Consider the following 23,081-nt stretch of genomic DNA (forward strand, 5'->3'; position numbering starts at 1 on the left):
GTCCAGTCATTAGTTTATAGATCTGAGGCCTTGTTTGTAAAACTTAAGTAGTTTTCAATACTGTAGTAGTGATAGTTTTGCAATATATTTCAGTCCATGCAACTATTTATAACCATGTGGTCTTTTGAAGAGTGTCACTTCCCGTTTCCGTCAGGACGTTGTGGCTTGACAAACTGACATTGAAGGCAAAATTGGTTGATGATAAGTGTCGCTTTAGCCAAATTTAGTTATTTTGTCACGTTTTTAATGTTAATCAGTTGTTGAAATTACTAGTATTCTCGAACGATGTCATATGACATTACCATCTTCCTGATCTGGGTGAGCTCTGGCTAAATTTGACTAATGAATAGGTCTATATTTTAATGTTTACTACAAAGTAAAATCAAGAAATGAATTTTTTTCTGAATGTGGGGACACAAGTGCTTATATACTCTACAACATTTCTAAATATAAAGATTCATATGATATAATTTGCTGTACCGCTTTAACATGACAGGTGAAGTACAATCCCCTCAATTTGTTTTTGGACATTGAGGCTAAAATTTAAATTTGGCTCTATTCTACAGCATTTTGGACTTGAGATCAAATGTGCCAGATGAGGTGACAGTACAGAATGTCACCTATTATTTGAGTTTTTCTTTTATACATATTTGTTTTACAGTTTAGAAATGAAAGCACTTCATTTATCTAGTCCCCCCCATGTTAGTAAGTCATAAATATTTGGACAAATTCTCTTATAGTCTATAAAAGCAGTCAAAGGTTTAGTATTTGGTCCCATATTCCTTGCACGCAATGACTACATCAAGTTTGAGACTCTAATCTTGGATGCATTTGCAGTTTGTTTTTGTTGTTTTCATGTTATGTTTTGCACAATAGGAACTAAACAGTGAATGGTGACTTGAATCATTTCCTTCTAAGATGTTTCTGAACATTTCAAAATAAATCCTGATGATGCCATGATTAAGAAAAATCATGAATAAATGATAAATAATGATGAGTAAGATGCCTTTCAGAGGCTACAACAAACATTCCAACATCTTATCATTACCAATAACAGGGGAGGTTAGCATTTTAATGGTGAAAATGCTTACCCCAAATTTGAAACTCACTATGTATGCCGGTTAGGCTCAACACTGGTTATAAAGCTAATTAATGTGCTGAACTACCCCCTTCCTTCAAGAGCGTGTCCCCATGCTTCTCTAAATCAAGTTCCTCACATGTACACACCCCGATGGCCTCCAGTGACTGTCAGTTCAACAGTTTTTTTAGGGGGTATGATCCTTGTGCCTCTCTAACCTTTTAATTCACAGTTCATTCGTAATTATCCATAATCATGGTAGCATCCACATAAAAGTACACGTGTTCATAAACATTTTCTATTCTTACTTAGAATAAAATTGACTCCAAAATGGCACAAAACAGTATTCGCCATTCTTTTAGTTCCTATTGGTCAAGGTCACACCAATCAGTTTTATATCAGCCTATCAACAATAGAATTCCCGGGACATTCAGTGTAGGACCCCAGCACGGGCAGGCAAGATGTCAGAAACGTGCTTTCCCTACCATGACGAGCACTCCTACTACTCTTCCTCCTGTGGTCACACACCTTAGCTGTCTGATATTTTACTGTGCGTACTTAAAAATAAGTGCCTTAATATGTTTGTCTTGTTGATTTTGGAGTTTAAGATTGCCTATTGTTGTAATCAACATTTATGTGGGGATTGTTAGCTAGCTCGCTAGCGTTAGAATTTCCATTTCCATTATTTAGCATTCCTGTTAGCGGTAAACCACAGTTCTCACGAGTGCTGCTAGGCTATTTTCTGTGTACACCGCTCATGGTAAATGTGTTCATGTTGTGAAGACGTACTTACAATACTGCATTGTTTACATTAGTTTATTTACCATTTTCTACAAGTTCCATAGCCTGTGTAGGTTGTCATGTGAACACACATTTCCTGCTACAGTGGTACAGCCTGTGCTGTTATATACAAGCCTGTGCTAGCTTGTTAGTCATGTCCTGCATACAGCATCAGTGCTATAGTCTGTTTTACCTCTTTGTTTTCAGAATCACAATCATTGTTAGACACCATTACTGTTAGAGTTGTTTTGTATTTGTGTGTGTGGATCATTTTTGAAACCTCCTGGAATTGAAATAATGCTTCCTCGTGTTCTCGAAGGACACCCTATGGTGGTAGCTACCGGCCAAAAACCGGCGCCTGCGTTGCCCCACCTATTTTTCCTGGTCCTTTCGATGCGGATCCAGTAACTGCTACAGCCCAAGGATGCCAGTTAACAGAGAAGATCCTCCACAAGATGTGGCCCATCTGCACCGACCAGCTCACCTGCCACAATATCTTGATAATTATGGCATGGCTACAAGTCAAGGAACAGACTACCACACACATTCCCTTACCACTCCTACGAGGGAGAGCAGCTAGAGGGTTCTCTTTAGCACTCGAAACATGACATACCGCCTTCAAAATGACCTTCCCCTTCGACAACTCATCACCCAGGCTGACCAGCAGAATAGAGAACAGAGCCTGAGCCTTTTCATCGGGATGCTAATACACCGGGGTTCCCACCTCAAGCTAACATCGACCAGAGATCGCCAAGATCAGGGCCGAACCTCGACCAGAGATCCTGAGGATCAGCATCGAACCTCGACCAGATATCACCGGGATCAGCGTTGACCTGAACGTGGACTGCCAGTGACAACCGGAGCACACACTGTGTTTACACAGCCAGGTGACAAGATTTATGAGCTCATAGAAGCGGTCAGGAAGATGGAAGGTTCCTACAGTCCACCATCTCCGGTCCATGTCTGGTGGGAACAGCCTAGTCCATCCTTTGATGTCCAGCCTGCTGCTGTCCAATGATGCCCTGGGAGCCCCCTCCAGTCTTTACAGTCCATGTCTGCTGCCTGTCACAGTCTTGGGGTTTATGTTAGCCCCTCTGAACTGTGTCCTGCTAGTTCCAGCCTTGGCAGACCCGCCTGACGTCCCCGTGGAGGACCCACCTCACCGAAGTGTTCAGTATCCGGTCATAGGTGACACCTCACCCTCTTTCCTAACTAGGTCCTCAGTCTATAGTCCCAGTAGGTCCAGAGCATCTTAGCCCTCAGTCTCCAGTTGTCTATCTCAGTCGGCCCAGAGCTTTCCGTCCTGATAACCCTAATATCCCCTAGCTCACAGTCTGTAGCCCAATCAGGCCTAGGCTACCTGCCCGGGGAGGCAGGTAGCCTAGTGGTTAGAGCGTTGGGCCTGTAACCGAAAGGTTGCTAGATCGTATCTCTGGTAAAAATCTGTCGTTCTGCCCCTGAACAAGGCAGTTAACCCACTGTTCCTAGGTCATCATTGTAAATAAGAATTTGTTCTTAACTGACTTGCCTAGTTAAATAAAATAAAAAAATCAGGCTCCAAGTGGTCACAATATCTGTATCTGATATATTATTGTGCGTGCATCTAAAAATAGCTAGCTCGCTCGCTCGCTTGTGTTAGAGCTAACATTAGCATTTCCATTCAGAATGAATTAGCATTTAGCATTTAGTATTTAGTGATTAGCCGTTTGTTAGCATTTCTCACTTGTGGTGCTAGGCTAATTTCTGTGTATATCGCTCATGCTAAACTTTTACTACAGTGGGCTAAATCAGGGTCACAGTGTTTCTTGGTAGTCTTAAACAAATCTCCTTCGAAAACAAAAGTGTACACCTCACACACATGGTTTTTGGCTTTAAAAAAAGGTACCTGTTCCATGTCAGATATCAAGTTGAAATATTTGACATTTTGAGTTTGCATCCCAAAATATTACACTTTATGTATATAACAGTAGACTGAAATATAACAACTGTTTGACACCAGAAACATCACATTTAAAAAAAATATGAATATAAAAAATATTAACATTCCACCCATGATGCAACTAAAGGGCGATTTGGCCATTTGACTGCAGGAAAGGTGTACTGACAATATTGCACTCTTTTCATTAGTATATTTACTAAGTTTAGTTTTAGCTCTATTTTCAGAACCGCAATCCTTGTCAGACACAATTAGGGTTGCAAAATTCCATTAACTTTCCAGAAAATTCCCAAGTTTACCAGTTGTAGGATTTTTGTATTTTCTTCTGATTCTGGAAATCTTTCACCCTGGATTTCTGGAAAACCTAGACATTTTGGGAAAGTTATTGGAATTTTGCAACCCTAGACACAATTACTGTCAGTGGTGTTGGGTGTGTGTGTGGATCATTTATTTAACCCCCTGAAACTGAAATACTGGCTCCTTGTGTTCTGGATGGACACCGGGTGGTGGTTGCTATTGACCTAAAACCAGCTCCCATATATTTTAAACTATGCTTTGATTCTACAATCTAGCCTTATTTTTCAGATCCTATTGGGGAAAACATGATCCAAAAAAAACTCAAATGCATCCAAGATTGTAGTGTCACAAGCTTGATGTAGAATATGCAACCAAATACTAAACTTGACTACTTTTAATACACTATGGGCCGGTTTCACAGACGAGGCTTAAGCCTAGTCCCATACTAAAATGCCCGTTTGAGCGGTCTTAACTCAAAAGCAACTTGCACAGACTTATCTTAAAATAGTTGTCGATTTAGCCTGTTCTGGATAAAACAAAGCTGAGTGCAAGAGGGAGGATTAGAGCTACTCTAGGACTAAATTGCAGTTTAAATGAATCCTTCAAAGAGGCAGGTTTAACTTCTGCTTAGTACTGTTTGTGAGGGAGCATGGACTATTTGGAATATCTAAATGAAGACCAACCTGCACTACAGAGGCCAGAGAGACAAGTACTTGTGGATAGGAGTAATCCATTAAACTACTTTGATGAAATAGCTTTGAGACCTCTTTCGTATGTAGAAAGAAAATGCATTGGAGAGATCTTTGCTTGAGATTAGACTTTCCTCTCTGTCTCAAAGAGGAAGGACTTTAGCCAATTCTCTCCAAGTTCTGATCATTTTGAGGTTTTTGGCATCTGGAATCTTTCATCGTGAAACTGTTGATTTGTGTGGTGCCAGTGACGCAACTGTGTAGAATAGTTTAAAGTCTGCTGGGACATTTGTAAACTGTGGAGTCTTTACATCAAGTTTCCTGATGCTGCTGGCCAAGCCAACTATAAATTGCAATTCTATGAATATAGGCACTTCCCAGGAGTGATTGGCTACATAGATGGATGTCACGTTCCCATAAAGTGTCCATCAACTCCTGATGATGAGGAGTACAGGAACTGTAAGAATTGGTTTTCCATCAATGTTCAGGGTGTATGCACACCTAATTTAGAGTTTTCAAACATTGTTGCCCATTGGAAAGATGCAGCTCTTCATTGTGTACCTCGTTTCAGAGAGGACAACATAGTGGACTACTACTTGGTGACAGTGGATATGGTCAGAGTAACTTTTTATTCACGCCATACATAAATCCCACAACCGCTGAGCAGCAAAGATACAACCAAGCTCATATCCACACGAGAGTATGTTTGGAGTATGGATAAGTCGATTCCAGTGTTTACGCAATACACTTGGTTTCAAGTCAAAAAGATGCTGCAAGGTGATCATTGCTACAGCTGTGCTGCACAACTACCTGAAGCAGCATTGCATTCCTCCAATGGAAGATCAGGATCAAGCAGATGTGTCCATGGCTGAGGCAGGCAATGACCAACGAGGACTTGCATACAGTTGCTTTCACATTGCAGCACTTCAACTAGATGAGATGCATTTAAATATGGAATGTATTCATTATGGCTTATTTTTGCTTTGATAATGTTTGTTCTGTACAAAATTAAAATAGTGTGCAGCAAAATTTAAATGAGTGACTAAACCAAGGCTGGTTTAAAATGTGGTTTGTGGTGATCAACAAAACTCTCACTCATGAATATCCAAACAACGAGACATTAATTTTTTACATGTAATATTGTTCACCATGGTTGGTAATCACAATTGTCTCGTTACTGTCTCTCTCTTCCAACTTCATATCGAATTCAACCTGTAGAATTCTCATCTTCATTTCATGTTCTTCCTTCAGATATTTCATTTCATTCTCATGAAATCCTCTGGCTAATCCCAGGTGTTCTCATTTAGGCTTACTTACCTTACTTACCTTACTCCAGGACTCCATAGTCTCCTACTAACTACGCCAAATTTAGGCCACATTCATGAAAGCTACTTAATATCACACTCTGATCAGTTTCACCTGTCCTTGTTATTGTCTCCACCCTCTCCAGGTGTCGCTTGTTATCCCTGTGTTATCTTCCCCTCTGTGCCAGTTTGTCTTGTATGTTCCAAGTCAACAAGTGGGTTTTCTGTGCGCCTGCCTGTTTCGATGTTCTTTTACTAGACCTCCTGGTTTTGACCCTTGCCTGTTTTCTGGACTCTGTACCTGTCTGCCCTGACCTTGAGCCAGTCTGCCACGCTGTACCTCCTGGACTCTGAACTGGTTTTGACCTTTTACCTGTCCACGACCATTCCCTTGCCTTCCCCTTTTGGATACAATAAATATCAGACTCAATCCATCTGCCTCCTGTATCTGGGTCTCACCTTGTGCCTTTATACTTAAATGTACTCGTTTTAACTAGTACACATTAAGGCTTCATCCTGGTTTAGATTATGAAACTGTCACAAAAAGGGAATTTGTCCAAATGCTTAATTAAGCCTTTTTCAAATAGGGGGACTAGATACATAAAGTGCTTCCATCTTTAAACGGGGAACAGATGTGTATGAAAACATGCTCAAATTAAAGCTGGCATTCTGTATTGTCACCTAATATTAAACATTCTAATGTAAAAGGCTGGAATGTAGAGCCAAATAAAACCATTTAACTTCACTGTCCAATAACATATAGAGGGAAGTGTAGATCATGTTTTTCAATATTCCTTTTCCTTCAAACCTCAGGGTTGGGCCCTGGGGAGAATGTCTGAGACTTTACAGTCAGGTAATGGCTTTGACTATCCACTGACTGGAGGGGAAGAAACTGCGGGTGACCTATTTGACTGTTTAGAATATTATATTGCATTATACAGAGTAGTAGCAACATACTGTAGTGGAATTGTTTGCTTTTAAACAGTTCATATTCATTTGATCTCCTCACAGAGGGCTTTGGCCATGAGGATGCTGGCATTGCCTCTCAGGTGAGAATGTGGATCTTAAAACTTAGTGTCAGTTTCATTCCTCTAATTCTAATCATAGGGCTGGTCTAATTTTTCTAATTTGTACAAATATTTTTGGCACAGCCTAAATATCCTGCAAGTCTTCCAGTTCTGGAGTTTCCAAAGCCTTTGGTAGGTCTGGTGAGAAGGAAAAGGGATTGGGTCATTCCTCCCATCAACTTCCCAGAGAACTCAAGAGGCCCTTTCCCCGAGCATATGGTGCAGGTGAGTGATTGTAGATTTATGTTGGCAGAAAACATGGTTGTTTCAGGATTTTGTTCTGGTTTTAACATTGTTAATATTTATACATTCAGTTTAGATCCAACAATGATAAAGAGGTGAAGATCCTGTACAGCATCACTGGTTCTGGAGTAGATCAACCCCCTGTGGGACTGTTCACTGTGGACAAAAACTCTGGGTTTCTCTATGTGACCCAGCCTTTGGACAGAGAGAGAAAAAACCATTATGTGGTAATGTTTGTAAATAAGACAAATATCTGGTAATGTCAGTTTGTTTTGCCTTTTGAATTCTATAACATTGAATGCATGTTATTTTAACATTTTTATATATTTTCCCCTTTAGCTTTTGGCTCGTGCTGTTGCAGTTGGTGCGGGTATAGCAGAAGAACCAATGGAGATTATTGTTAAAGTAATTGATATGAATGACAACAAGCCAGTTTTCACCCAAGATCCTTTTACAGGGATTGTCCCGGAAGCATCCCTACCAGGTGTGTCTCAGTCAACATTGAGTCAAATATACTAAGCTGAGTTTTAGAATAAAAGTACAATATCAATATTCAATATGTTTTATTGTCATCCATGAATATCATTTATGTTGAAATATTTTCTTCTCAGGGTTTGAGGTCATGGAGGTCACAGCCACCGATGCAGATGAGCCTGGCTCAGCCAATTCTGATGTCAGATACACTATTATAAATCAGGAACCTGAGCTGCCGAGTCGCAACATGTTTGTCATCAACCCTGTCACAGGAGGGATCCGGGTCAATGCTGCTGGACTGGACAGAGAGGTTAGTGGCTATACTACTAGCATACAATTTTAATTTACAGTAACCACTACATTTCACAATGTGCTCCATCTGGTGTCATTTTCCAGAATATTCCAAAATATACATTGGAAATCCAAGCTGCTGATATGGAGGGCAATGGTCTGTCATGTTTCGGAAATCCATAATTACTGTAACGGACAGCAATGACATAGCTCCTCAATTTGAGAAGTCTTCGGTAAGTGTACAATCAGCAAACAGTACCGCTCATTAAACAGTAAAGGTGACTTGAAGAGGGAAATATTTTGATTGAAGGAGCTGACTTGAGGAAAATTTGAACTTGATAAATGGCATACATTCATATATACATGTTCTCTTCATGTATTTTCCTTTCAGAACACGATGTCTGTCCCAGAGAACAAAGTGAATGCCCTGGTGGTCAAAATGCCAGTGAGTGATGGAGATGAGCCACACTCTTCCAACTGGGCCACCAAGTACAGGATTGTAGATGGAGACCCAGGTAGAATGTTCACTGTAAACACTGGACCTAGTAGACTGGAAGGAATCATTACCACAGCCAAGGTACCTGCTTGATTTCTTGGTTTCTTTGTTCAGATGAGTATGTGAATGGAGCCAAGTTACAGCACATACAGTGCCTTGCGAAAGTATTCAGCCCCCTTGAACTTTGCGACCTTTTTCCACATTTCAGGCTTCAAACATAAAGATATAAAACTGTATTTTTTTGTGAAGAATCAACAACAAGTGGGACACAATCATGAAGTGGAACGACATTTATTGGATATTTCAAACTTTTTTAACAAATCAAAAACTGAAAAATTGGGCGTGCAAAATTATTCAGCCCCCTTAAGTTAATACTTTGTAGCGCCACCTTTTGCTGCGATTACAGCTGTAAGTCGCTTGGGGTATGTCTCTATCAGTTTTGCACATCGAGAGACTGAAATTTTTTCCCATTCCTCCTTGCAAAACAGCTCGAGCTCAGTGAGGTTGGATGGAGAACATTTGTGAACAGCAGTTTTCAGTTCTTTCCACAGATTCTCGATTGGATTCAGGTCTGGACTTTGACTTGGCTATTCTAACACCTGGATATGTTTATTTTTGAACCATTCCATTGTAGATTTTGCTTTATGTTTTGGATCATTGTCTTGTTGGAAGACAAATCTCCGTCCCAGTCTCAGGTCTTTTGCAGACTCCATCAGGTTTTCTTCCAGAATGGTCCTGTATTTGGCTCCATCCATCTTCCCATCAATTTTAACCATCTTCCCTGTCCCTGCTGAAGAAAAGCAGGCCCAAACCATGATGCTGCCACCACCATGTTTGACAGTGGGGATGGTGTGTTCAGGGTGATGAGCTGTGTTGCTTTTACGCCAAACATAACGTTTTGCATTGTTGCCAAAAAGTTCAATTTTTGTTTCATCTGACCAGAGCACCTTCTTCCACATGTTTGGTGTGTCTCCCAGGTGGCTTGTGGCAAACTTTAAACAACACTTTTTATGGATATCTTTAAGAAATGGCTTTCTTCTTGCCACTCTTCCATGAAGGCCAGATTTGTGCAATATACGACTGATTGTTGTCCTATGGACAGAGTCTCCCACCTCAGCTGTAGATCTCTGCAGTTCATCCAGATTGATCATGGGCCTCTTGGCTGCATCTCTGATCAGTCTTCTCCTTGTATGAGCTGAAAGTTTAGAGGGATGGCCAGGTCTTGGTAGATTTGCAGTGGTCTGATACTCCTTCCATTTCAATATTATCGCTTGCACAGTGCTCCTTGGGATGTTTAAAGCTTGGGAAATCTTTTTGTATCCAAATCCGGCTTTAAACTTCTTCACAACAGTATCTCGGACCTGCCTGGTGTGTTCCTTGTTCTTCATTATGCTCTCTGCGCTTTTAACGGACCTCTGAGACTATCACAGTGCAGGTGCATTTATACGGAGACTTGATTACACAAAGGTGGATTGTATTTATCATCATTAGTCATTTAGGTCAACATTGGATCATTCAGAGATCCTCACTGAACTTCTGGAGAGAGTGTGCTGCACTGAAAGTAAAGGGGCTGAATAATTTTTCACGGACAATTTTTCAGTTTTTGATTTGTTAAAAAAGTTTGAAATATCCAATAAATGTCGTTCCACTTCATGATTGTGTCCCACTTGTTGTTGATTCTTCACAAAAAAATACAGTTGTATATCTTTATGTTTGAAGCCTGAAATGTGGCAAAAGGTCGCAAAGTTCAAGGGGGCCGAATACTTTCGCAAGGCACTGTATGTATTTGACTGTGGTCTGAATTTCACTGTAGAACCATACAAATATTTGACAAAATTGTTGATGTTTTTGTCATTGTGTCATGAACCTGGCTGTGTCTCGTTCCCATTTAGCCCCTTGACTTTGAGAAGGACAATCGCTACACCCTGTTGGTGACTGTGGAGAATGAGGTCCCATTTGCCACCCCCCTGCCCACCTCCACCTCCACAGTCCAGGTGAATGTGGAGGATAGGAATGATGCCCCTGTCTTTGACCCAGTGGAAAAGGTTGTTTCTATATCTGAACACCTGCCAGTGGACAGTGATTTGGTTCTGTATACAGCCATTGATCCAGACATCATGGCACATAAACTCATGTGAGTTCATGAAACTTTATTTTATCTGCAATTTATTTAATTCAGTTGAGGTCCTGGTATAAATGTGGAGAATTTTTATTTTTAACTAGGCAAGTCAGTTAAGAACAAATTCTTATTTTCAATGACGGCCTAGGAACAGTGGGTAACAATCTTGTTCAGGGGCAGAACGACAGATTTTGTACCTTGTCAGTGTAGCGTGGTTCATTTTGCGTTGTGTACTTTTAATTAGGACGCTGCCACAACTAGTTACTAGTTGAATTATTTTGATTTGCCCTGCACACGAAGAGACAACACACATTATGTTAACCCTTGGCGAGGTCCTAGCTCTCAGGCACCTTGCTAGCTGAAAGTCAGGCAAAAGAGCGCGCCAAAAGGAAATAACAGGTGCTGCGTGCACACATTCAATGCACAACAGCACACCATACAATACAAGCAAAATGATACAGAACATAATTCAGACAAAGTAAAAGACATACCTGCACACGAAGAGACAACATACATTATGTTAACCCTTGGCGCGGTCCTAGCTCTCAGGCATCCACTCAAACACTGTCCCAAGTACTCACAAGTTACAATAGATACCCTAGTAAGCGAGCTTTGTGAAACTTGTTAACATAAATCTTTATATTATCCACATTGTAACAAATTTATGGTAGCATAACAGTACATTGTGTAACATTATGACGGTTTTATATTAAACAATTTCGGAGCCAAGGGCAACATACCTTGCTAGCTGAAGGTCAGGCAAAAGAAAACAATAAGGGGGTACGGAAATACAGATAACCCGCGATGGGCCAAACCAAAATATACAAAACTTTTACAATCACATGTATGTACAATATTGATATGAAAAAGTGTTTGTACACCAAAGAAAAACATTAGCTATGCAGCTGTAATTAAATAAAAAAATAAACTGAATTAAAATCCCCTCTTGACATGGACTATTTGAATTGGTCCTTGTGTGCAATTTGGTGCATAATCTAGGGGAACAACATCTCACTGCTACATCAGCTCGGGGATTTGATTTTGCAACCTTTTGGTTACTAGTCCAACAATATAACCACTAGGCTACGGTGCTACCCCAGATACATTATGCTGCTAAGTCAATTCAATGATATACATGCCCTTTATGATAAAGTACATTCAGATGCATTAAGATTGCAAGAAGCCTTGTGAATGGTGATGTTTTAACTCAATGTACTGTATATTCTAGGTATCGCATGGACAGAGATCCTGCTAAATGGCTGGACATCAACAGTGAGACCGGAATGATCAAAACCAAACACTCCCTGGACAGAGAGTCTCCCTTTGCCAAAGATGGCAAATACAGAGTTCTCATTCTCGCCATCGAAGGTGGAATTCTGAATTCAACCAAGGAACAAGGTTCATTTAGTTGACTTCTTAATTTCCCCATTTGATAAAAGTATCTTGTTTTGGGTTATCAGATGAAATCCCTGCAACTGGAACTGGAACCATTCTGATAGAGCTGGAAGATGTAAACGACAATGCTCCGACTATTGATGACACCCCGTTGAAGCTCTGCAACCAAGACCCCCGTCTAGTGCGTTTGGCTGTGACAGACAGAGACGGGCCAGGCTTTGCTGAACCCTTCAGTGTAGAACTTCTGGAAGGGTCCAATATGTATTGCGCTGCCCAAATGGACGAAACAGGTGTGTATTGCTTTTCACATTCACTCTACATTAGTCTGTTCATTTGTATTCAGAATAATATCAACAGACCAAGTATGTTCTTTTGACAACATTCTTCACATTCAAAGTTGAAATGTGTCCAATTTTTCTCCTGTCCCAGGAACTGTGGTTGAATTGACATTCAAGGCCATGAGGGAGCAGAGAAACTTCTACATTAATCTGAGGGTCACTGATGCTGGCGGGCTGAAACAAGACCATGTCATTCACGTCACCATGAATGAGGACAGCTGCATGACCTGGGGGGATTTCTGTGTTAGATCCTGACCTATATGACATTTCCTTAGCATTTTTATAGCTTGCAGAGCTGGATTGCTTGTTTTGGGAAGGTTGTCACTTTTTTTGACAGCAGGGGTATGTCACAAAGCCAGAAATTAGTAGGAAAATTCACAGCTAATTTGCCAGTATTTGTTCCATCAAAGTACTGAACATTTTTCGGAATTACTTATGTCAACGCATGTTTTTTTGTTCACATTTTCTATTTTTTTTGCTAGTTGTGTGTGCATTTTTACATTTCAAGGCAAATATGGGTTTGTATACATTTCCTCGGGAACTGCTGATATATTTTACCATTGTTGAGAAGGTTGCTTGTTTTTTATTTCCATGGAGAACATGATCATTTGCATGCTTGCAGAGAGCTTTATGCATGTTTCTAATATAAATTGAATAAAGCCTTTTTGGTTCATTCTCACCTTTTGTTTCTCTGTCCTTGTACATTGAAACCTGCGTCTCTTTCATTTTGGTTAACTGCCCTCATACAACACACAATCTTGATTTGCATCTTGCCTTTTGATCTAGCCTAGTTTTTCAGAACCATGGAGTGATATTTTTGTCTTATTGTGTATACTGTGCAGGACATCAGTTCCCATCTGTTGGCTGTTCCATAAAGCAGGATCATTAAGCTAACCAGCCAAACATTCAGATATATTTATTGATTTTTAGTTTCATTTAGAAAGCTAAGCTTCAATATGGGTAGATTATACCGAGCAAATGTTCAGTGAGCCCCCTTTTCTACAAGCCTTCTACAAATTAATCTACAAACATTCAGAACACAGCCATGTGTTTACTGGTATTCTCCTCATTCAGACTTCAGCAGCATTTTGCAAGGAGCTCCATTGCTCTGCAGTTAGTAATATGAACACCAATATCAGGTTCAAGATAAGCGAGGATCCTGCTGGTCAGTAAGTCAATGCCACTAAAAGTTGACCCTTTTGTTTTCCCTTGTTTCCAGTTGTTATTTGCACCTGTGCCTCGTTTCCCTTGATTGTATTTAAACCCTTAGTTTTCCTCAGTTCTTTGCTCTTTCTTTGAATGTTAGCACCCAGCCCCAGCGATGCTGTGAACATTTGTTGCTCCAGTTGGACTCTCTTGTGGTACTCTGTTTTTGTTCTCGTTTATTTATTTTTGATTATCTTTTGAGGCTTTTTCCTGCTGTACCTACCACCTTGTGGATTTACCTTTTGACTTGGAGGATTACCTTTTTCTCTTGGAATTACTTTTGACGTTGTGGATTTATATTTTTGCCTGAAAAACTTTCCTTTTTACTTTATTAAAACACCGTCTCAAGTACTCCTGTGTCTGCCTCATCTTCTGGGTTCTGCCGACTATTAGTGGGTCAGTTTGCTAAGTGACTGTTTCTCACACTGGGGACCCGAGTTTGTAACCGGGTCTTGACAGAAACACAGAGCCAAATGATCCCAGAGGCAGCCAGTTCCCAGGACCTTTTTGCCACGCTGTCCCACCATGAGGGGACTGTCCAACTCCACGAAGCGGCCCTGGTTCAGCAAGAGGCCTTAATGGCTAGACATTCTCAACTTCTGTCGGAGATGCTGACTTTCTTAAAGCAGATATCTGATCGACTTCCCCCGGCAACCGCTGCCGCCCCAGTACCTCAGATTCAAGTGCCCGTGGCAGTTAACCCCCCTGGCTGAACCTCAGCTTCTGCCTCCCCAACAGTTCTCAGGTGATCCGAGTGCTTGTAAGGGGTTTTTCAGCCAATGTTCTCTCTCCTTCGAGCTGCAACCCTCGTTGTTTCCCACCGACTTGTCCAAGATCGCATATATCATCACCCTGCTGTCGGAAAAAGCCCTGGCCTGGGCTACTGCTGTGTGGGATGCCCAAAGTCCCTGCTGTGCCAGCTATTCTGTCTTTGCTGAGGAATTCAAGCGAGTGTTTCAAGGTCCTACCAGCGGCCCTGACTCAGCCAAACAGCTCCTGACTCTCCGCCAAGGTCGGCGCAGCGTGACAGACTATGCCATCCAGTTCCGCACGGTGGCAGCAGCGACGAGGCGCTCACAGTGTGCTTTCTGAAGGGTCTTTCTGACACCATCCAAGATGAACTGGCCACTCGGGAACCACCGGACAACCTCGAGTCCCCACCTTTATCCTCACTGGCTCCACCGGAACCTATGCAGATTGGACGCATATCCCAGGCTGAGAGAGACTGCCAGATGAGGGAGCGCTTCTGTCTATATTGCGGCAAATCGGGCCATTTCCGCTCCACGTGTCCCGGGCTCCAGTGAAACGCACTGTCCCGTGCAGGCCTGGGGGGACTGTAACGGGAAACATAACCTCCTCCCATCCCATCCAACTCCCGTCTGCTCATTCCAGTCACCCTTTCCTGGGACATCCACGAGCTTCCCCTTCAAGCCTTGGTAGACTCTGGAGCCGCAGGAAACTTCATGGATGGTATCTGGGCAAAGGAGAATGGCATCCCCTCTGAACCTCTAAGGGACCCCATGAGGGTTACTACGTTGGATGGAAGCCCTCTGGGATCTGGACTTGTCACCCGCGTCACTACCCCCTTGCGACATTCAGTTTCCAAACACCAGGAAGTGATGAACTTTCATCTGATCCCCTGTTCCGAGTTCCCTCTCGTCCTTGGAATTACTTTTGACGTTGTGGATTTATATTTTTGCTTGAAGAACTTTCCTTTTTACTTTATTAAAACACTGTCTCAAGTAATGCTGTGTCTGCCTCATCTTCTGGGCTCTGCCGACTATTAGTGGCTCAGTTTGCTAAGTGACTGTTTCTCACACCGGAGACCCGAGTTCGTAACCGGGTCTTGACAGTGACATCATTGGTGTATACAGAGAAGAGAGTCGGTCCAAGAATTGAACCCTGTGGCACCCCCATAGAGACTGCCAGAGGCCTGGACAACAGGCCCTCCGATTTGACACACTGAACTATCAGAGAAGTAGTTGGTGAACCAGGCAAGGCAATCATTTGAGAGACCAAGGCTATCAAGTCTGCCGATAAGAATGTGGTGATTGACAGAGTCCAAAGCCTTGGGCAGGTCGATGAATACCGCTGCACAGTATTGTTTCTTATTGATGGTGGTTAAGATATAGTTTAGGACCTTGAGCGTGGCTGAGTTGCACCCATGACCAGCTCTAAAACCAGATTGCATAGCAGAGAAAGTGGGGTGGGATTGGAAATGGTCGGTAATCTGTTTGTTGACTTGGCTTTCGAAGACATTAGAAAGGCAAGGTAGGATAGATATAGGTCTATAGCAGTTTGGGTCAAGAGTGTCCCCCCCTTTGAAGAAGGGGATGACCGCAGCTGCTTTCCAATCTTTGGGAATCTCAGACAGCACGAAAGAAAGGTTGAACATGCTAGTAATAGGGGTTGCAACAATTTCGGCAGATCATTTTAGAAAGAAAGGGTCCAGATTGTCTAGCCCGGCTGATTTGTAGTGGTCCATGTTTTGCAGCTCTTTCAGAACATCAGCTGACTGGATTTGGGAGAAGGAGAAATGGGGAAGGCTTGGGCGAGTTGCTGTGGGGGGTGCAGTGCTGTTGACCGGGGTAGGGGTAGCCAGGTGGAAAGCATGGCCTGCCGTTGAAAAATGCTTATTGAAATTCTCAAATATAGTGGATTTATCGGTGGTGACAGAGTTTCCTATCCTCAGTGCAGTGGGCAGCTGGGAGGAGGTGTTCTTATTCTCCATGGACTTTAGTGTCCCAGAACTTTTTTCAGTTTGTGATGCAGGAAGCAAATTTCTGCTTGAAAAAGCTAGCCTTGGCTTTTCTAACTGCCTGTGTATATACAAGCCTGTGCTAGCTTGTTAGTCATGTCATGCATATAGTATCAGTGCTATAGTCTGTTTTGGACTAGGGAACCGCCTAGGGAACCGCCTAGTCCATCTTTTGACATCCAGCCTTCTGCTGTCCTAAGATGATTCCCTCCTCCATCCTTTGACATCCAGCCTGCTGTTGTCCAAAGAAGACCTGGGAGCCCCCTCCAGTCTCTGCGGTCCATGTCTGCTCTCCAGGCCCTGTCAGCCCCGGCCTGGTGGGACCTGCCTGTCCAAGTCTTGGGGTTTATGCTAGCCCCTCTGAACTATGTTGTGCTAGTTGCAGCTTTGGGATACCCTCCTGACGTCGCAGTGGAAGACTCGCCTGACGTCCCCTTTGAGGACCAACCTCACCGAGGTGTTCACTATCCTGTCGTAGGTGACACCTCACCCTCTCTCCTATTAGGTCCTCAGTCTAAAGTCTCTATATTCCCAGTAGGTCCAGAGCATCTTAGCCCTCAGCTCCCTGATCACCTAGTGTCTTCAGTCACCTGCTATGCTAGGTCTCCAGTTGTCTATCCCAGTAGGCCCAGAGCCTTCCGTCCTGATAACCCTAATATCCCCTAGCTCAGTCTGTAGCTCAATCAGGCTCCATGTCACTAGCTCTGTCAGGTCCGATGTGGTCACAATACCTGCGTTGTCTGATATTTTATTGTATGTGCTTCTAAAAGTAAGTGCCTTAAGATGTTTGTCTTGTGGTTTACGGGGCTCAAAATTGCCTATTGTTGTAATCCCCATTTATGTTGAGCGTGTTACCTAACTTGTGCCCCCGCTAATGTTATTGCTAACATTAGCATTTCCATTCAGAATTAATTCGTATTTAGCATGCCAGTTAGTGATTAGCCATTTGTTAGCGTTACTCAATATTTTCTGTGTATATATTGTTCATGCTAACATTTTACTATAGTGGGCTAAATCAGAGTCACATAGTGTTCTTGATAGTCTTAAACAAATATATTTTGTAACAAAAGTATACACCTCACACACATGGTTATGGGCTTTAAAAAAGAAGGGACCTGTATCGTGTCAGATATAGAGTTGAAATGTATTCCATTTTGAGTTTGCATCCCAATATTACACTTTATATATCACAGAAGACTGAAATATAACAAAACCGTTTGACACAGAAACATCGGATTCTCTGCACTTAAGTTTATTAATGAGAAAATAATGAAAAATATTTACATTCCACCCATGAGGCCACTAGAGGGTGATTTCCAAATCAAATCAAATCAAAGTTTATTTTTTACGTGCACCGAATACAACAGGTGTAAACCTTACAGTGAAATGCTTACTTACTGTCATGTTCTGACCTTAGTTCCTTTGTTATGTCTTTGTTTTAGTTTGGTCAGGGCGTGAGTTGGGGTGGGTAGTCTATGTTCTTTTTTCTATGTGTCTATGTCAGAGGCAGGTGTCGTTTGTTGTCTCTGATTGAGAATCATACTTAGGTAGCCTTTTCCCACCTGTGTTTTGTGGGTGATTATTTCCTGTTTAGTGTTTTTTCCATTCACCTTACGGGACTGTTCGTCTGTCGTTTATTGTTTTGTTCAGTTCAGTGTTCAGTTATTTTATTAAAAATATGAACACTTACGACGCTGAGCATTGGTCCTCACCTTCTTCCACCACATACGATCGTTACAGAATCACCCACCAACCAAGGACGAAGCAGCGTGGTATCGGGCAGCAGCGAGTTCTGGACTCCTGGACATGGGAGGAGATTTTGGACAGAGAGGGACCCTGGGCACAGGCTCGGGAATATCGCCGCCCCAGGGAAGAGTTGGAGGCAGCCAAAGCAGAGCAGTAGCATTTAGAGGAGTTGGCACGGCAGCGCAACAGGGATGAGAGGCATCCCCAAAAATGTATTTTTGCTAGTTGTGTACATCAATGAAAATGCATTTTTACAATTCAAGGCAAACGTGAGGTTGAATACATTTCCTAATGCACTGTTGCTATATTTTACCATTGTGAAGGTTGCTTGTTTTTTTATTACCACGGAGAACATAATTTGCATGCTTGTGGAGAGCTTTGAATGTTTCTAATCAAAGTTGAATAAAGCCTTTTTGGGTCATTTACCTTTTTGTCTGTCTTTGTACAGTAAAACCTGCATCTCGTTCCTTGTGGTTAACTGCCCTCCCATACAACACACAATCTTTATTTGCTTCTTGCTTTTTACTACAGCCTAGCTTTCAGAACCATGGAGTGGAGTTGTTTTTATGTCTACTGTGCAGGAAATCAGTTACCAACCTGTTGGCTGTGCCATAAAGCAGGATCATCAAGTTAAGTTAAGTTAAGCTAACCTTTCAAGTATTTTCCTTGATTTTCTGTTTCATTTAGAAAAATGAACTTGAGTGTGGGTAAATTCTACCAAGTGAAAGGTTCTTTGTGTAATGTTCCTAAGATCTGTTATTTGTCATGTGAGTTGAGATGGGTGTGTCTTGGCTATAAATGATACTAAGAACCGTTTTGTAAGCACTCTCAGATAATTAATTTATAGACACTGAATTGATCTGAGAGTCACAGGGCTATGGTGAAGCTCATATATAATTAAAGATGGACTTTATGATATAACTCTGACTTGTGTGTGGTTTGCTCTCTCATGATTTGGTAATACAGGACATTTCCACGACACCCTTCAAAAGGCAAAGCAAAAAATAATTTCCATGCTCATTAAAGGCAAGTCTACCAGCCTGTCACAGCACACATTTTCCTCTTTGTAGGTTTGAAATGAAAAGTTGTATTTTTATATGTACAGTGCATTTGGAAACTTCAGACCCCTTAACTTTTTTCACATTTTTTTACAGCCTCATTTATCTACACACAATACCCCATAATGCCAAAGCAAAAACAGGTTGTTTTTTAATTTGCAAAAAATATATAAGTATTCAGACCCTTTACTCAGTACTTTGAAGCACTTTTGGTAGCGATTGCAGCCTCAAGTCTTCTTGGGTATGACACTACAAGCTTGGCACATCTGTATTTGGGGAGTTTCTCCCATTCTTCTCTACAGATCCTCTCAAGCTCTGTCAGGTTGGATGGGGAGCGTCGCTGCACAGCTATTTTCAGGTCTCTCCAGAGATGTTAGATCGGGTTCAAGTCCGGCCTCTGGCTAGGCCACTCAAGGACATTCAGACTTGTCCCGAAGCCGAGTGGCTGTGTGCTTAGGGTCGTTGTCCTGTTGGAAGGTGAACCTTCGCCCCAGTCTGAGGTCCTGAGTGCTCTGGAGCAGGTTTTCATCAAAGATCTCTCTCTACTTTGCTCTGTTCATCTTTCCCACAATCCTGACTAGCCTCCCAGTCTCTGCAGCTGAAAAACATCACCACAGCATGATGCTTCCACCACCATGCTTCAGCGCAGAGATGGTGCCAAGTTTCCTACAGACGTGCAGCTTGGTATTCAGGCCAAAGAGTTCAATCTTGGTTTCATCAGACCAGAGAATCTTGTTTCTCATAGTCTGAGAGTCCAAGTGGGCTGTTGTGCCTTTTACTGAGGAGTAGCTTCTGTCTGGCCACTCTACCATAAAAGCCTCATTGTTGGAGTACTGCAGAAATGGTTTTCCTTCTGGAAGTTTCTCCCATCTTCACAGAGGAACTCTGGAGCTTGGTCAGAGTGACCATTGGGCTCTTGGTCACCTTCCTGGACAAGGCCCTTCTCCCCCGATTGTTCAGTTTGGCCAGCTCTAGGAAGAGTCTTGGTGGTTCCAAACTTCCATTTAAGAATGATGGAGGCCACTCTGTTCTTGGGGACCTTCAATGTTCCAGAAATATTTTGGTACCCTTGCCGGGATCTGTGCCTCAATACAGTCCTGTCTCGGAGTTCTACGGACAATTCCTTCAACCTCATGGCTTGGTTTCTGCTCTGACATGCACTGTCAACTGTGGGACCTTATATAGACAGGCGTGTGCCTTTCCCAATCATGTCCAATCAATCAAGTTGTAAAAACATCAAGGATGATCAATGGAAACAAGATTCACCTGAGCTCAATTTCAAATCTCATACGAAAGGGTCTAATACTTATGTAAATAAGGTTTCTGTTGTTTATTTGTAATACATTTGCAAAAATCTGTTTTGTGTGTAGATTGAGGAAAAAAGGTGTTTTTAATGAAACGTGGAATAAGGATGTGAATTAACAAAATGTAGAAAAAGGGAAGGGGTCTGAATACTTTCCAAAATGCACTGTACAGTGGGGCAAAAAAGTATTTAGTCAGCCACCAATTGTGCAAGTTCTCCCACTTAAAAATATGAGAGGCCTGTAATTTTCATCATAGGTACACTTCAACTATGACAGACAAAATGAGAAAAAGAATTCCAGAAAATCACATTGTAGGATTTTTTTATGAATTTATTTGCAAATTATGGTGGAAAATAAGTATTTGGTCACCTACAAACAAGCAAGATTTCTGGCTCTTACAGACCTGTAACTTCTTCTTTAAGAGGCTTCTCTGTCCTCCACTCGTTGCCTGTATTAATGGCACCTGTTTGAACTTGTTATCAGTATAAAAGACAGCTGTCAACAATCTCAAACAGTCACACTCCAAACTCCACTATGGCCAAGACCAAAGAGCTGTCAAAGGACACCAGAAACAAAATTGTAGACCTGCACCAGGCTGGGAAGACTGAATCTGCAATAGGTAAGAAGCTTGGTTTGAAGAAATCAACAGTGGGAGCAATTATTAGGAAATGGAAGACATACAAGATCACTGATAATCTCCCTCGATCTGGGACTCCACGCAAGATCTCACCCCGTGGGGTCAAAATGATCACAAGAACGGTGAGCAAAAATCCCAGAACCACGCGGGGGGACCTAGTGAATGACTTGCAGAGAGCTGGGACCAAAGTAACAAAGCCTACCATCAGTAACACACTACGCCGCCAGGGACTCAAATCCTGCAGTGCCAGACGTGTCCCCCTGCTTAAGCCAGTACATGTCCAGGCCCGTCTGAAGTTTGCTAGAGAGCATTTGGATGATCCAGAAGAAGATTGGGAGAATGTCATATGGTCAGATGAAACCAAAATATAACTTTTTGATAAAAACTCAACTCGTCGCGTTTGGAGGACAAAGAATGTTGAGTTGCATCCAAAGAACACCATACCTACTGTGAAGCATGGGGGTGGAAACATCATGCTTTGGGGCCAAACAGTTGTATTTTAGATTTCATCAGACCAGAGGACATTTCTCCAAAAAGTACGATCTTTGTCCCCATGTGCAGTTGCAAACTGTAAGTCTGGCTTTTTTATGGTGGTTTTGGAGCAGTGGCTTCTTCCTTGCTGAGCGGCCTTCAAGATATGTCGATGTAGGACTCGTTTTACTGTGGATATAGATACTTTTGTACCCGTTTCCTCCAGCATCTTCACCTTTGCTGTTGTTCTGGGATTGATTTGCACTTTTCGCACCAAAGTACGTTCAATCTCTAGGAGACAGAACGCTTCTCCTTCCTGAGAGGTATGACGGCTGCGTGGTCCCATGGTGTTTACACTTGCATACTATTGTTTGTACAGATGAACGTGGTACCTTCAGGTTTTTGGAAGTTGCTTCCAATGATGAACCAGACTTGTGGTTTACATTTTCTTTTCTGAGGTCTTGGCTGATTTCTTTTGATTTTCCCATGATATCAAGCAAAGATGCACTGAGTTTGAAGGTAGGCCTTTAAATACATCCACAGGTACACGGCAAGGTAGCCTAGTGGTTAGAGCGTTGGACTAGCGTTGGACTAGTAACCGGACTAGTTCAAATCCCCGAGCAGACAAGGTACTTCTGTCCTTCTGCCCCTGAACAGGCAGTTAACCCACTGTTCCTAGGCCATCAAGAAAATACTATTGTTAACTGATTTGCCTAGTTAAAGGTAAAAAAAAAAGGACAATTAGCCTATCAGAAGCTTCTAAAGCCGTGACATAATTTCCCATGCTGTTTAAAGGCAGTCAACTTAGTGCATGTACATTTCTGACCCACTGGAATTGTGATACAGGGAAATAATCTGTAAACAATTGTTGGAAAAATTACTTGTGTTATGCCCAAAGTAGATATTCTAACCGATTTGCCAAAACTATAGTTTGTTAACAAGACATTTGTGGAGTGGTTGAAAAAAACTAGTTTTAATGACTCCAACCTAAGTGTACGTAACCTTCCAACTTCAACTGTAAATACATAGTACACATTCGTATGCTATGCGTCGTCAATGTTATAGAATGTGTCAATTATAACGAAGTCGTGTAACATGCAGCATAGCTTGCAAACAATATTTTGTAAGAATCTCTTTAATATTTGAAAGAATTGATAGTAATACATGTGTATTTAGATCTGTTAAAGAATGCAAACAAGTTCATCAACATGACATTTGCTGATGTAATCAATCAGTTTAGTCAGTACACTCAACAATTTTATGTTTTTGATGAGGCGCTTATATATATATATATATATATATATATATATATATATTTTGCAAATGCACATTGCTCAATATGCAAATATGTACTACAGCCCACAACTAAGTGGACAAACTGTATGGTCCGGGTC

At 41.9% G+C, this 23,081-nt stretch overlaps 1 protein-coding gene across 1 annotated transcript; it reads left to right on the forward strand.

Moving 5' to 3' along the window:
- The first annotated feature begins 153 nt into the window (after positions 1–153).
- On the forward strand, positions 154–13,186 carry LOC110489630 (cadherin-1). Its single transcript, XM_021562404.3, is given in 14 exon segments — positions 154–318; positions 6,898–6,937; positions 7,096–7,133; positions 7,236–7,376; positions 7,466–7,621; positions 7,734–7,878; positions 8,006–8,178; positions 8,265–8,322; positions 8,325–8,392; positions 8,551–8,736; positions 10,548–10,789; positions 12,003–12,142; positions 12,235–12,459; positions 12,599–13,186. Coding segments are annotated over 14 exon segments (1,809 nt in total). The 5' UTR covers positions 154–285; the 3' UTR covers positions 12,763–13,186.
- The last annotated feature ends 9,895 nt before the right edge of the window (positions 13,187–23,081 follow it).

The sequence above is a fragment of the Oncorhynchus mykiss genome, chromosome 1 (assembly GCF_057628025.1).
Source record: "Oncorhynchus mykiss isolate SJ-2025 chromosome 1, ASM5762802v1, whole genome shotgun sequence".
Taxonomy (NCBI): domain Eukaryota; kingdom Metazoa; phylum Chordata; class Actinopteri; order Salmoniformes; family Salmonidae; genus Oncorhynchus; species Oncorhynchus mykiss.